The sequence below is a fragment of the Pelmatolapia mariae genome, linkage group LG1 (genome assembly GCF_036321145.2).
Source record: "Pelmatolapia mariae isolate MD_Pm_ZW linkage group LG1, Pm_UMD_F_2, whole genome shotgun sequence".
Taxonomy (NCBI): domain Eukaryota; kingdom Metazoa; phylum Chordata; class Actinopteri; order Cichliformes; family Cichlidae; genus Pelmatolapia; species Pelmatolapia mariae.
The window spans coordinates 4,511,099-4,527,859 of NC_086227.1; the positions used below are offsets into that span (position 1 = coordinate 4,511,099).

General features: G+C 40.1%; 1 protein-coding gene across 4 annotated transcripts in view; it reads right to left on the reverse strand.

Moving 5' to 3' along the window:
* arnt2 (aryl-hydrocarbon receptor nuclear translocator 2) overlaps positions 1 to 16,761 on the reverse strand; it is a 68,958-nt gene that overhangs the window by 26,549 nt on the left and 25,648 nt on the right. For all 4 annotated transcript variants that reach the window (XM_063470470.1, XM_063470485.1, XM_063470477.1 and 1 more), the window contains 4 exons: positions 15,995 to 16,097; positions 7,488 to 7,553; positions 6,969 to 7,054; positions 331 to 407 (listed from right to left, as the gene is read on the reverse strand). In XM_063470470.1, coding sequence (XP_063326540.1) covers positions 331 to 407; positions 6,969 to 7,054; positions 7,488 to 7,553; positions 15,995 to 16,097 — 332 coding nt within the window. The remainder of the gene's footprint in view (positions 1 to 330; positions 408 to 6,968; positions 7,055 to 7,487; positions 7,554 to 15,994; positions 16,098 to 16,761) is intronic.

Sequence of the window (16,761 nt, forward strand, 5' to 3'; positions counted from 1 at the left end):
TTTACATAGTCTGCCACTTCCTGAACACTTACATACAACAATATCACTTATAGCTGCAGAATAATAAAGGAGGGAAGAGTCCTATTCATGTTACAATAACTCGCTCAAATTAAGTGACTTTTCAGAACAAACCATTCTTTCACAAATTTCTAATGGCAGACTCTACGGCTAGGTGCTTAATTTTATACACCTGTGGAACTGAAAACACTGGTATTCAAAGATTGAGAGATGTTTTGTCCATATGGAATGCATAAAAAAAAAAAACCCACACAAACACAGCCATTCCTTCCATGTTATCAAAGTGTTTAAATTGTTTGTGTCACCACACACCTGCAGTCTTCCAATAGCCACTAGGCAGTACTTTCCAGTCTGACCCGCCTCTGTGTCTTCTTCTGGTATAGTCATACCTAAGCACAAGAGAAAGAAAAAGAGTAAGGTGTGAAACATAATGTGTGTTTTTTGTCAAGTACTGACAGACCCTTCTGTGGGTGTTTACTCAAGAGAAGAGTTTTTTCAGTGAAACAGATTTGCTCTGAAGGCTTAGAAGTGGTGATATAAGCCCTTCCTGCCAACAGTCATCATGGGAAACGTCAACTCTTTGCCAACTTAAAGTCATGTGCTGGAGCTCTAAGGGCGCCTGCTCTGAATGCACAGATTGGAATGTGCTAGTGGAAACAGATGAGAACAATGACAGATAGGTTGACATGAACTTCTGTAGACACACAATCATACCCAAAAAGACTGTATGCTGTTTCCACAATAACAAACTAGTGACATAAAGGCAATTTTCGACCAGAAAAGGGTAACATTCAGAGATGGAGGGGAATCCATGCCATCTCTGGCTTCAACAAAAGAAATGACAGGAGCTGAAGGACTCAACCAGTTCTTCAACAGATTTGACTATATGGTCACACCCAGTCCCACTGCTTCTCTGTTCACTGAAACTATGTCTTCTCCTCCCTCTTACATTTCTAATATGAATCAGGTACTTCCCCTCTCACACCTGTGCCTCTTTTATGTCAGAGGCATGGGTGAGACTGGAGCTAGGAAGCCTATGCTCTGGGAAGGCTGATGGCCCAGGGGGTGTTGTGTTCAAGGCTGCTTAAGGACTGTGCCCCCCCCCAACTGTGTCTACTTCTTAACAGGATCTTCAATCTGAGTCAACACTGTGGAAGCACCCTGTATTGTGCCGGAAGCAGTGTCCAGTTGAACTGAACGACTACAGGTCAGTGGCCATTACATGGCACATAATGAAATCCTTCCTCATCTGGGGGCACTTGGAGCTGATGTGAGAGTTATGTTCTTTGATTTTTTTAAGCGCTTTTAATGCCATCCAACCAAATATGCTCAAAAACAAGCACACAGACACAGGAGTACATTCCTCTGTTTCCTGGATTATAGATTAGCTGACAGGAAAGCCATAGTTTGTCAGGACCTTTAGTTTTTAATCCTCATACAAAGAGCAGATGAGCTACGTCAGACATATAAATTTCCCTTTTTAGTCTTAAACACTTATTTTTAAATTTGCTTCCTGAAAATTCAAGCAATGAGAAGTAATCTACTGGCTGACATCCAGTCCATCATTAATCATAAACCCCAAAATGTCCAGACTGGATCAAGGAAGCCCTTTCAGCTTTTCTAATGCATGCACTTTGTGATAGCCAGTTATGGACATTAGCTATAATATCCTGGATCAGCCAACGCTACCATTGTTCACTACTATTTTGCTGTGTCAGCACATTTTAAATAGTCTCTGATACTTTAACCCCAATCATAACAAACCAATCATAAAATGACCTTTAAAACATTGTTTTCCATTTCTGCAAATGCCACATGTTTGGATGGACTGAGATGTTTTGACTGAAATCTGTTTAAGTGAAGCCTTTCGTGTCACGTCATAATTCCAGTTAAAAACAGAAGTTAGACCACAAAAAGGCAAAAATAAAGAAGTTAAATCAATTCCTCCTTAATTTTTGCCAGAAGTTTGCAAATTTGGCTTCCATTTAACATCAGCTTAAAACTGACCTCAGTAACCTCCACATTTAGTTTTTGGGCATGACAGATGCATATGACAGTGTTGCTATTGTTTATTTGGACGCAGACAGAGCAGCACAATTGTGAGCAGTATGTTATCAAAGGAAGAGGGTCCTGGGAGAAGCAGTATACAATAAACCTGCCTATTAACTATATGCTTAAATATACAAGACTGTATATAAGACTAATAATGCACCATATAAATGCCATTCCATTCACTGATGAATGAACTTTGTACTGTGGGATAAAGCCAAAATACCTGGACTAAATGACAGCAGAAAATATAAATGCACAGACAGACAAAAATTCAAGACCATTTAAGTTCCAAATAAGACAATGACTTCATCGTCATCTGTGGCTACATTTCTCAATGTTCAGCCAACACCAAATGCACGCTCCTCAAAGTGGAACTGTGCGTGTGTCTGGATTTTTCATAGCGTGTCTCTCTGTTATCCATCTGAAATTTATAAGCGTCTGTATGTCGCTTGATACCCGATGTATTGTGTCCAGAACATTCCAAAGGAGTATTTTTAGCACAAGGAAGTGAGACCATATGTCACTGATTGCAAAACACATGTGGAATTATTCCAGTGTGGCCTAAGAACCCTGGGAGGAATTTTGTTGTTTTTATTTGGTGTTGCTCAGTCTCATTGCTCTACTTTGTCACGTCATCAATTTAGACACCTGGTTTGAGACCAAGGCAGCATACCACGCACGTGCGTGTTACATTGTAAATATGGGGTTTTTCCCTCATGATAACATACGGTAATACAGCTGTAAGAAATTTGATTTATGAACAAATTTCATATAAATCATACACTGAGTTCAACCAACATTTGGGAGAAGCAGAATTGTTTTTAGCCGGATTTATTTTTTAAAAATAAACTTTTATGTGTCTTTGTCAATCTTCCTTTGCCTCTTAAAAATTACCATTGGCTTACAAAAGTTCAAATAAGTGGTAAAAAAGGCAGCTCTCAGATAAAATAGCTGGGTGGACAGTTTATAGTATACTGTAAGAGGCATTTGCTTAAAATTGGGGGTCCAAAGAAAGTGGTTCATCTTCAGTTTGAAAATGTTTACCAACACTTTACCCAACCGTTTCATATAAAAGATGGACACAGCCATGTTAGCCTTGAGGTGAACACTTTCACTTTTGCAGTCTTGGTATTTTGAAACTAGTTGTAATGAATGAGCAGTGGTTCTCTTTCAATCCTCACTTGGCATCACACCCAAACCTTCTGGCATCACCAGTGGTAGTTCCTTCATGGTAGGTCCGTAAATGCCATGTACATGTAAAGACCAGTCATCTGAAAGACGTGCACCTCAAAGGTTTTCTGTTTTCAGACTTTATACTATTACATTTTGTGTGTGTGTGTGTGTGTCATGTTGAGGAGAAGTCCCTTATTTTTAACCATCAATCGAGCTTGTGTTTTTGTTTGCCCACTGCTATTAAAGCTTAGCAATATTAGCTACGACTATCACTGGATCCTCTCAGGGGAACACTGAGTTTAAAGACAGGTTAACAACATCACTTGCCCAGCTGCAGTTAGCAATCTTGAAAGAGATGGTTAACACTCCTTCTTCATCTTTGGCAGTTTTCAGAGAGCCGGGGTTATATGGTAGACACTTCAGACAAAGATCCATCCGAAAACATAATATACAAAATTAACTTCATGATGTATTCAATAAGGCTTGAAATTAGTGAATGAGGAAGACCATTAACTTATAACAGCAGTGTTTACCACGTTTACACAGTCAGGATACCAAAGACAATTTTTAAATTCACACTTTTACACAGTCTGATTTCATTTGAAACCAGATGACTTGCCCCTTGCTGTCTGTTAGAATGAACGTTTCGACATGAAGCACTTCATATTATAAAGGCCAATTCACACTATGGGGCCCTGCTCTCAAAAACTGACACAGAAGTAACACTGTCTGTACTGAATTTAAGAAAGAAATGCTTAAAAGTAGAGTTTTTAAAACATGTCTAGCGCCATCTTGTGCCAGTACAGAGCGTGACATCATCGGGTTGATTGGCTGGTTGTGGGCAAACTCAGGCAAGCAAGGTGCAATCTCCCCAACAATCGAACCAAAGCGGTCAAGTGTTTTTGATGTTATGGCACATGCTTGAAAAAAAGGCCAGACATGAAAGAACATATGATTGCCTTTATGGGGAAGATCTTTGAGGCAGGGCATGCTGAACCAGCCCCACCACCCATTGGTGAACAAGAGTGCTGGTATTTTCCAATCTTTGGAGTTTATTATCTGCGTAAACCAGGCCAAGTACGAGTAGTGCTCGACTCCAGCACTAAGCATGATGGTGTCTCCCTTAATAACATCCGGCTGAGTGGAACAAACTTAAAATACACGTTGGCACTTTCAAACTGACAGTTTTACCTTTTTTGTCTTCTAAGAGGAGAAGCATTTTACCTGTGGGGGTATTTTCTCCACAGTCAAGCACAGCAGCACAAACAGCATATTTGATCTTTTGGGATTTGCGACCTCAATAGCAGTGCAGGACGAGGCGATATTCAGAGAGCTATGCACTGAGCATTGCGAATGGGATGCCCCAACACCAGCTACAAAGGTGACACAGTGAAAGTCCTGGAGAGACTCAAGGTACTTGAGCAACTTCACATATGCTACAGGCATGTGCTATCAATTGCAAGCGTAGCACAACAGATAACTATTAATGAGTGAGTAGTTGCTATCTGTTGTGTTACGCTTACCTGTGGCAGTTTGTTGAGATTTGTGTGAGAAACTTTGATGTGTGAGAAAAATGGCTGCCATGCTAACGTGTTAGCCCATCTATGTCATTTTCTATTGTAACATCCGAATTTGAGCTAGATGCCTGGAGCAAATAATCAGTGAAGGTTTGAGGATATGTTTGTGTGTTTTTGTGTGATGTCCATGATAGATCATAACTCAGTGCTTGATATTTATAAAAGAAAGTCATTCACATCATAAATGTAACATCTTATTTTTTCATTTCTGTATTAACAGTTTTACAGTGCTTCTGATAGTAAACATGGATGTTTACTGTGGACCTCTTCTGGTAGCTGCCAAGCTAGAAACCTGCTTTAGGGCAGAATAATAATCTTTTAAATCAAATTACTATTTCCGTCAAGCTTTAAGGTTCCTTTTTTAATCCTAAGTAAAGATATAAAGTTAAGTTTGATTTAAATATTATTTATTTTCTTTCAGAAGTTGAAAAACAAGTGCCAGTTTAGCTCTGGGATGAGCGGGCCACCATATGCCGAATGGCAGAGAGCGGCCGCCCCGGGGTCAAATCCGACCTGTGGCGCTTTGCCGGATGTCTTCCCCAAAGCTCAAATGAAAAAAAAGAAAAAAAGAAAAAAAAAGATTATCTGTATGTCCTCAGAACAAAGTTAAGAAATGTTCTAATTTACACCGAGGAGAACATAAACAAAACTCATATATTCCCTCAGTTGCGGTCCACATATGCTCCAGTGTAATTAATACATACATAAGGCTCAAATATGGATCTGATGATGGATCTGCAGCTTCACTGCATATTCATTGTGGTAGTTACATGAGATGCAGCTGTTTGTTCATCTGTCTATCGTCCATCGGTCACTGGGCAAGTGCTATCTAACAGAAATGGTTATGGATTGAGAGTTGGTAATGAGGGTCATTTACTTTAATCAGCCGTGTATATCTGACATTTTTGACTGTGCTTAATGGTTTTACTAACTGGTTTTACTTTGCTGTTTACTGGGCTTACTTTTTGACTGTCTTTTACAGCCGACTTTTAAAAGTAGGCTGTTGTCTGTTGTGATATCACTGTTGCTCTTAATTTTTTGCCATTCGGAATTATGCAGTTGAAAATAACTGGAAGTTTAAAGTCTTGAACAGGTAAACAGTGAACAGTGGAAGGATGGAACTGCATCTGTTTGTAAAACACAATCAGTAGTAAGAGCTATAAACTGAAGCTATAAAGTTTCAGTTTCAGTGTAAGTAAATGTTACTAGTGAATTCCTTGGACCCTTCTGATCAACAATTTCCTCGTCTTTTGAGCCTTGGTATGTGTTTGTAGGGTTTCATAATAAGTAACACTATTGCTCATCTCACTCATGCTCCTAACATACTGCTGTATATGGCCGCAGTAGCCCAAACCTTTGTGGACGTGATGCTGATCCTCATGTTTTCATGTATATCGACTTAACCTGAAGTGGCTCTAACTCTGTTCCAACCACAGGATTGCCCCAGTCCTACTCTCATTGTCATTGGCCTTTTGTGTTGTCTGTCAGAACACAGACACAATGATTTTTACTGACTTTATATGACTTTATATTGGTCATCACTCATTTCTATCAAAGAAAATCTATTTTGCAATAATTAAGTTTAACATTTTGTCACCCAGTCCAGCTGAGCTGTATAGCACATCTTCCTGAGTATACATCATTATGGGTGGCTGTGACTCACCCAGGTAGAGCAGCTCATCTGCTAATTAAAAGGTCGCTTGTTCATTCACCAACAGATGGAACTACCATCTTGTTGTATAAAGCACTTTGACGGCTAAGCTAAAGTAGAAAAGCACTGCATAAGAACCTTTTACCATTTACAGTGAGAGTGAGTAAGGGAGGTTAAGACACACAAGCTTGTTCTTATTGTAAACACCCAACTGTCCGCTGGGAAACCCATCAGCCAAAAGACACAGTACAACACCACTCCAGCTGTCAAAGACTTGAGAAGATTTAGTGTTTCCTTTGGACTGTATTTGAACATGAACTTGAAAGGGAAAAAAAAGAATTTTGTCAAAAGACACCAAGAAACTGTTTGAACTCTGTAGATACAGAGATACAACTAGATTTAAGTCTTGATCCAGAGATTAGCAGAGGCCACCACCAGATCTCATTTACAAGAACTCTCAGTTTAAGTACGATATGTATGAGTGTGCTCTTGTTTACCTGCAGGGGGCCAGGCTTTGATGTAGCCAGTGCAATGCACCACAGAGTACTGAGCCTCTCCTTCTTTTGAGGGCCCGAGGCCATTCCTGATAAAAAAGGGAAAAAAAACCCCAAAAACACGCATGTTAGCAACACAGACAGCGCTACATTGCTGGTTCATTTATCCATTGAAAGAAACAAGTTTTACACTTAAAAATGAATACAACATAATGATGAAATGAGAAGAGAATTGTCTGATATAACTTTTTAGTTCCTTAAAAATGTACCCGCAACTCGGAGTACCAGGCTGCTTTGGTGGAAATATGATTACACTGTTGTATTTAAATCTTTAGTACAAGAAGAACTCTAAGTCTCTGACTCTGTTAAAATAAAAGTTCCTTTTTAGGAAAATATTTACTGTATAAAGCTTTAGTTAGTAACAGCTACCAAGCTTATGTGTTTATATTCCATTTAACCCCAGATTAATCAGGAGTTACGGCTGGATCACAACCATGGCTGGCATAAACGTCTTAAACATACCTGTATCGCTTTCTCATGTTAGCCAGGCGGTTTAAGGAGATGTGATCCAGAGGAGCACTGCCACATCTACACACAAACACAGACAACAGTATTACAGAACTTTGCAACGACTGCAACAGAAAAAAGTGTGCACATCTTGAACTACAGATACCAAAATGAGACAATGACAGAGTACTCACTACTCACAGAGTTGTCAAATAATTCATCCACTGAAACATTTGTATGCTGATCGTTGACTATTTAAAATATTAAGCATTTGTTTAAACTCAGAGAAACAAGTTCCTTCAAATGTAGCTCATTGTAGAGCTGATTCCATGCGCAAGTACTTTAGAACTTTTTTCTCCAACTGAGTGCAAACCATTGGCACCAGATTTTGTGAACGCATGTTGTAAGATCACATATTGGAAGACAAAAGTCTTTTCTTAGCCTCAAAAGAAAGACAAGAGTCCCTTTGAAAGACAAATCCGAGTTTCAGTTAGTTTTTTTTTTTTTTACCAACTCTTTGATGTGAGACTTAAAAGAGAATCATCAGTCAAAATTCTGAAGTATTTATATTTCAATACTAAATCAATCTTCAAACCAAGGAAAATTCAACTAATTTAATTTAGAGTTGGAAACATTGTTTAGCATTGAGAACTAATTTAGAACTGCATAAAGTTTGCTGAACAGTATTAAAGGATTGTTGGAGCTGATGAAGTGCCTGCTGAGGTGTGGAACCAACAGAATACATCACCGTGTCATCGGCATAACATTGGAAATTGATACTCCTTGATGCCCCAGAACTGATTCCTGGGGAACACCTTTAACCACACCAAGGAAGCAAGAGGTAATGCCTTCAGCCTTCACACACTGAGTTCTGTTGGAAAGATATTTTTCAAACCACTCAACCACCTGTTCTGTCAGTCCAACACTGATATGTTTTTGCTTTAATAGCGCATGAGCTACAGTGTCAAAAGCCTTCCCAAATAATTATTCTGTCACAAGACAAAGCCCATGCAGGCCCACGCCTAAAATTTGCACAATCACACATTACCACCACAATAAAGAAGAAGAAGAAAAAAAACAAACAAACAAACAAACAAAAAAAAAACACAAAACAAAAAACAGTGCACGGTAAATGGACTGATTCTTATATAGGGAGTTTTTACTGTCCGTCAAAGCCCTGTATACAATATGCCTTCAGTCCAGTCGTTTTTATGCTCGCCACGTCGCTTGCGTCTCAAGATGATTTTCACATCACATTCCGTGTCACGTGACAATCTTTGTGATGCATCGGCCGGTCGTGCACATCTTAAATTTTATAACTTGGTGCGCTGTGCCGCGGCCGGTGCAGCTGGGTTGAAGACACAAGCATACCATCATGCCAGTTTTTACCGCCACTTTAATAGTAATCCTACACAGAAGCTACACTGACACACAAAAAGAGATGTTGCAAACTTGATTTTGTGAAAAGACCCACTTGGCTTTCAGCTTTAACTTCTTCGTATGGCACGATATTGTCTGATTGGCGACACCTATCGTTTAGGAGCGGCTTTATACAGTGCAGCTGATATAGTGCAGCGGATTGACTGCATCTGAGCGATGACGGCACAGCAGAGAGCAAGAGCGAAGTGACCACATAGAAAAAGCACTTTTTCTATGCTTTCCTAAAGTGTTTTCTAATATCTACACACATTCATACTCCAATGTATTGGAGAGCAACTTGGGGTTAGTATATTGTCCAAGTTAGGGATCAAACCGCCAGCGTCCAATCAGTAGACGACCCACTCTACTACCTGAGCTACAGCAAACATTATGAACTGAGAGTTCAGCAGCAGCTGAACAGCAACCGCCATATCCAACATGTAACATCTGTGTTATCTGACAGATGGCATATTTTGCATATTTTTGGGCACACAATATACCACTTTTTGATTACCAATATTTTGCAGGTGGATTTCCTACAATGAAATATTTCTATCATCATGGTAGTGCCCTTTTCCATCCATATGACCGTCCGCATGATTCCTTTTTAACCTTCAGTAGATTCTACTTCCTGCTGTGAAAGGACTGTGTCTGTCATCTGCGGCGATTTAAGCCTAGACTATGCTTCTCTTGCAGACATGGACAGCTGGAGATGGAAAGTCCAAGCAGTCATTCCTGTTATATCTTTTTCAGTCCACTTGAAGTCTAGGAGGCATGTGTAGTATTGTAATGTAATGTGAATTCTCTGTGGAGACGTTCACTGTCTGACGATGACATCTGACCTGTGACCCAAATGGACCTTAGCAGACTTGTGGATACAGAAAGGCTTCAGAATTCAGTGTCTTGTCCAGTGAGTCTGAGCTATGTGGAGATGCTTCTGACACTGTGGTTGGTGGACAGCCCATTCCACTAACTAAGCCACAGGAAGCTCAAATCACCAAATAAGGGAAAGCGTTTTGAAATTTGGACATAATGAAGATGACACTACTACCAATTAATAACTAAATTGATATTTGCCTCAAAGGTGTTGCAAATGTGTAAGATATGATCCACAAGTGTAAACTAAGATTTGTGTGCACAAATGATAAGTATTTATTCAGCTTTGGATGGAAAATAGTTTGTTAAACAGTTTTACGTGTCGTCAGATTGCTTCATATTTCTGTGTGGATTGAAGCACAAGTTCATTAGTCTTTAAAAGTTACCTACAAATTATTGTACACATTTGTAAAGTTTATGCTTCTAGATCATCTCACACACATTTGCAACACTTCTGAGGCAAATTTCTCTCCATAGGTTAGTTTTGCAGATGAACATTACATAAACGAGACTCAATCTAATAAAGGCTCCACAGAAATGTTAGCCTGGTGATCATGCTGTGTTCTCCTTTAGTGCTGTTTCTGCATGTGTCACAGAGGGGATGCATTTCACTGTTTTCAGCATGCTGTTTGAATTATGAAGAGCCAGAATAGCAACAGGAAAAAAGTCATCTCGACAGATTTCTGAGAATATAACACACTGAGTTCCGTGCAACTCTCAGGCCTTTGTGACAGATCCAGACCAAACAAGCTAAGAGCACACTCTGGCAATAACAAAAACAGCATGTTAGGGGAAAAAATGGAAAAGGTGAGGGTTTTTTAAGTTAAACACAAGCTTTTCCAAGCTCTCAAAGGAGTCAGTGCTGCTTTCATGTAATTTCTGCCAAAGGGTAATGAGGGCTGTGGGGCAAACCGAGTCACATCCTGACAGGGAACACAGAGAAAAAGACAAATTTAGAAAGAAACTGAATTTGCAAAGGGTCTGAAGCGATGGAGTGGAGAGAATATACACAGAGGGAAATTCTAATTATCTGTGAAGTATACAGAACATCAGCCACCTGGTAAGAAAACTCTGTGAGACAACATTTCTAGTAATATTACTTAAGGATAAAAAGGCATATAGCTTGAGGATATGTGGTCTGAAAAAGGTTATTTAAAAATCAGGTATGAGCCATATATTGGATTTTTCTTGTGTGGCATTTAGAAGCCTGGTGAGTGCACACTTTCACAGCTGACTAGGTACAAATCTAATGTTACAGAATAAGAATCAACAAGTCATCACTGTAAAATACCTTATCGACAAAATATACACACACTTCGAAGACTTGATTTAAACCCACTGTATCCTAATCTTAGTAAAGTCAGGACATGTTAACAACGTGTCAAACTCAAGGCCCGCGGGCCATATCCGACCCGGCGGACATTTATATCTGGCCCGCGAGATCATTTTATATAGATTTATTATTATTGTTATGCATGGCCTGGCGATTTTAGGTGCTAATAACACACAAACAACAGATCCCATAATGCAGCACTGCAGCCTCCTTGCCGAACGCTAGGCTACCTGGGAACATTCCCACGTCAATCAAGTCAAACTTCTGTTATTGCGAAGCTAGCCCCTGACAAAGACAAAAGCCTTTCAGCACCGGTGGGAGGCTGAATATATGTTTACAGACATTGCTGGTAAACCCGTGTGTCTTATTAGTGGAGCTAATGTGGCTGTAATTAAGGAATTTAATTTAAGACGGCACTACGAGACAAAACATCAGGATAAGCTGAAAAACCTAAATGCAGAGCAGAAACTACAGAAGGTAGAAAAGCTAAAGAAGAATCTGACATTTCAGCAGACGATTTTCACCAGAACAAAATCACAAAGTGAAGCTGTTGTGAAAGCAAGTTTTATTGTAGCAGAGGAGATCAGCCAAATCAGCCCGGCCATTTACCGAGGGAGAGTTTCTGAAGAGCTGCATGATGAAGGTGTGCGACGTCTTGCGTCCAGACAAAACGCAGATTTTGGCAAATGTGAGCAGAAATACAATTACTGGTCAGGTTTGTGAGATGGCCACTGATTTAAGAACACAGTTGTGTGAAAGAAGCAAAAACTTTATTGCATACTCTCTTGCTGTGAATGAAAGTGTAGACATGATGGACATTGCACAGCTGGCCATTTTCATCCGTGGAGTGGAAATATTGGACATTAATCGATGCACGGGAAAACGACAGGAAAATACATTTTTGAAAACGTATGTCAAAGTGTAACCGACATGAAACTGCCCTGGGACAAACAACAGATGGAGTGCCAGTGTTGTGCGGTGAAAAAAAGTGGACTAGTCGGCAGAATGCGAGTAAAGATGCAGGAGGAGAACTGTTAACAGCATATCACTCGCTGATCACACACCAGGAAACGCTGTGTGATAAAGTCCTAAAAATGGAGCATGTTACATGAAGCTTGTAACTTCAAGCTGCTTCGCAAACCAATAATAACCAAAGGAATAATATTCCTGTCTGTTTTTATTCATATTTATGTTTAAAAAACATTGTTTTAGTGTGTTCAGTAAATGTTTATCTTGTTTGGCCCACGACCTAAAGTGTGCCTTGAGTTTTGGCCCCCTGTGCAATTGAGTTTGATACCCCTGATGTAAACCATGTAAAGATATCATGCTTTTGAATCACTGCAATGCACTTTGGTTCTTCATGCCTTATTAGCGCATTGTCTGTGTTCTATTAGCAAATCCCTATATTAATGCCCCACAGTGAATCACTACCTTATCGTGATAGAGCGGTTTTGTCTGTCCCAGGGATCCCAGGGGCTATGTTGTCATTCAAATTGATCCTGGGTGAGGGACCAGACAAAGATGGATTCAGAAAAGCCCTATGAATGTAAAATCCAGGGAACAGTTCACCCATCGTGGGATAGGGTTACCAGGGTCCTGCCCTGGAGCTAGGCCTGGGGAGTTTGACCCGAAGGAGAGCACCTGGTGGCCATGCCTTAGCCGATGGGGCGCAGCCAGGCATAGCCCGAAGAAGCGACATGAGCCCACCCTCCTGTAAGCCCACCACCTGCAAGAGGCACCGTAGGCAGACTAGCATTCAGCGGGAGACTGGTGACATTAAGTGGACCATGTTCAGCACATGAAACTGCTTCACTGAGCTGTGGCAGAAATGTGGCTGGTGCCTGTCGTTGTGGTAACCCTAAAACCAGAGGGTGGACACTGGAGATGGAGGGAGCTATCATGCTGAAGGAGGAGTCCTATCAGGCTTGTGGGACTTTGGAGGCAGCCGATCAGTACTGGCAGGCCAAGGCATTCAACTACATTCCTCTGAGGATTCTGTGGGTGGTGCTTCGGTAGAACGGGAAGCCTGATCCATTGCTAGGAGCCATTCGGTCCTCATACAACCGTTGCAAGAGTTTGGACCACAGACAATAAATCAGACTCATTGCCAGTGGGTGTTGGACGGCCCTTTGTCACTGATTCTGTTCATAATTCTTATAGACAGAATTGCTGTCTATATTTGAAAATCAAGCATCTTCTAGATGAGAAACACCATTTGCATGAAGTCTACCTGAGCAACTCCAATGCAATAAAATAAAACCATAAAATATCATTTGCTGGACTGTTCAATTGGAATTGCGTGAGATGCATGACAAAAGGTCAATAAATAAACCTCACAAGATCAAGGGTTTACACTGACAGGCATGACATTAAGAAATGTGAACAGACTCCTGATTTTTAGTGGCAAGTATTCATCAAAAGTGGTCATCAAAAGGAGCAGTGGTGGTGCCATAGTTGAAGATGTTAAGGTTTTCAGTGGGAGTGAGCAGGATGGACAACATAAGACATTAGTGCATCAGAGGGACATCTTTGCTTGAGTAGTTTGGAGACAAAATTAGAGAGGGAAGGTTGGGACAGTTTGGACATATGAAGAGGAGAGATAGTGAATCTACTGGACAAAGGAGACTGAATATGAAGCTGCCAGGCAGGAAAAAAGGGGAAGACCACAAAGAAGATTCATAGATGTACTGAAAGAGGACATGCAGACAGGTGGTGTGACAGAAGACGATGCTAAAGATAGAGTGAGATTGTGGCAGATGATTAGCTGTAGTGACCCCTAAGCTGTCATCCCTGCTGGACAACATCTCCCACCCCATGCATGAGACTGTGACAGCACTGAGCAGCTCCTTCAGTGGGAGACTGCGGCACCCACGGTGTGGGACGGAGAGATTTCGCAGGTCTTTCCTCCCCACTGCTGTCAGACTCCACAACAAAGACTTTAACTGATCATACACACACATCCACAAATGTGCAATAATCTTTCTGGCACCGTTGTATTTTTCACTCTGTTGTATATAGCATTTGTATTCTATTTTTATCCTATTGCATATTTTATTCTATTTTATTCTACTGTATATAGTATTCTATTTTTATTCTATTCTGTACAGTTGTGTACTGTATTTATTCTTATTTTATTTTATTCTAATTGTCCTTCATAACTTTTGCACTGTCCACTTCCTGCTGTGACAAAACAAATTTCCCACGTGTGGGACTAATAAAGGTCATCTTATCTTATCTTATCTTAAAGGGAGTCAGTGGAAGAAGCTAGAAAATTCTCCAACACTATAAAATTTAACATTTTAAGTAAATGAGGCCATTACTGACGGTCAGTGTAGCTAGGCTGTTCCTACAGCTATGATTTTGATTGTGAATTATTATTGTAGTCTTTACCTTTCAATATAAAGTACCTTGAGGCAACTCTTGTTGCGATTTGGTACTATGTAAATAAAACATAATTGAATCAACACATCATTCATTCAATGAATTAAAAAAAACATAAAAATAATTGATGATAAGCCATTCCTATCTGAAAAAATACACATTTTTGAGGTTTGACCATTAAAAGAAAATATCACTGTTTTATTCACATAGTTTTACATGGACTGCACCTCCTTTAAGGTGTCTCATAGACAAACTGTGCTGTCAGTAAATAGCTTACCAGTGGTAATAAAGCAGTGCTCTACTCTGCCCACATTGATGTAAAAATCTCAAAACAATGACAGATCCTCAACCATTTCTGTGACCACTTAACTTCTTTCTGATGTGACGTTTATGTGATCTGCTCTGGAGCTAGATTTACATCTTATATTTCTGGTATATACATATCCATTAACTGTCCCTGTTTAAATTAGATGTCATTGTCAGTGTTACCTTTTTATAGCTCCTAACACAGTAGGGAGGCTGTTGTGGTTGCAGGATAAGTGACTGTACTCTGCACTTAACAGGCTGCTATTGCTATTGTCTGGACTAACGCTGCAGTGATTAGAGGGAGGCATAGAGAAACATCATTATAACCAGACTTCTATTTCCTTTCGTCAGCAACCACACCATCTCAATAGATATTACACTGAACTTAAGTCTCAATCTTGGTCTCACCACTGCCCTATAGGTCTAAGATGACCTATTTTTAAAGGGATCCAGGGGCAACGCAGCAAAGACTAAAACAACAAAGTAGAAAAAACAAAGACGCTCCCTTCCTGTTACAATACATCAAACGCTGCTAACAATCACTGTAACCCATTTCATCTGCGCTTGCTTGCATTTCAACAGATTTCAGTCCGCTGACATGCAAGCTCAAGTTGAAAGCAATCAAAGAGCAGATTTGGCCTTACATCAGACTACACTGCTTTCCCCAAACACTTTAACATTACCCAAATAAATGACTGATGCAGTGATTACTAAAAAGTAATCACTTGAAAAATGACATTTCCATGGATCACATTTACATTATATATTTAAACAATCTGACAAATAAAACTCATCTGAAATTAAACCCAGAGGAACTAGTAAAATAAAAATTTATGATCACACTAACGTCCAAGCTAAACATTCCACGATCTACTCCATAAAAGTGCATATGAAGCTTAACCCATTCGTTACTATAATATCATTTTGAATGGTTGTCCGTCTTTGTCTTATGTGCTGTGTAATATAACTTTGAGTTCAATGCACTCTTCTATAGTGCAGTCATTTCCAAAGTGTGGGCTGGGGCACTTCTGGAGGGCCACAAAGGTAGTAGCTGAAATTTACTTTGAAATTACTAAGTATGTATATTTGGGTGGGCCCATTGGAATTTTTGGTTTTTAGGTAGCCCACAGCACTCTTGACTTTTGGGTGCGCGAAAGGCACAAAATCAAAATCCCCCCTCCCCAGAAAACAACTTGGTCACACACACCTCATTCGGCATATGAACGAGCGTCGGGAGCCCATGCACATTCTCATGGAGGATTGTTGTCCTTCCTTCTTCACCGTTCCTGTCTTCAGGTCCAGAATTCGCCCTGTTAACACACAAACAATATCTTTAATAATAATATTACACATGTAGTCTGCAACAACACTGCCATGGTCCTGGGTCTTTTGCCCAGTGTTTTGTGTTTTTTGGTCTTTTACGTTCGGTCCAGCACTGCTTTGTTTTTTATTTTGAAATCAGCTTTAAAGCTGTTTGGAAGCATCTGGGTGCTAATCCTGAATGCCACACAGTGCTTCATGACAGAAAAATGGATCAAGTGGACATGTAGTTTTATGAGTGGCAGCAGGCAGATCTGTCTCTATTGGAGAGAACTTTAGATTGTAAGTGATTCAATTCAATTCAATTCAATTTTATTTATATAGCGCCAAATCACAACAAAAGTCGCCTCAAGGTGCTTTATATTGTACAGTAGATAGCACAATATTAAATACAGAGAAAAACCCAACAATCATATCATATGACCCCCTATGAGCAAGCACTTTGGCGACAGTGGGAAGGAAAAACTCCCTTTTAACAGGAAGAAATCTCCGGCAGAACCAGGCTCAGGGAGGGGCGGGGCCATCTGCTGCGACCGGTTGGGGTGAAAGAAGGAAAACAGGATAAAGACATGCTGTGGAAGAGAGACAGAGATTAATAACAGATATGATTCAATGCAGAGAGGTCTATTAACACATAGTGAGTGAGAAGGTGAC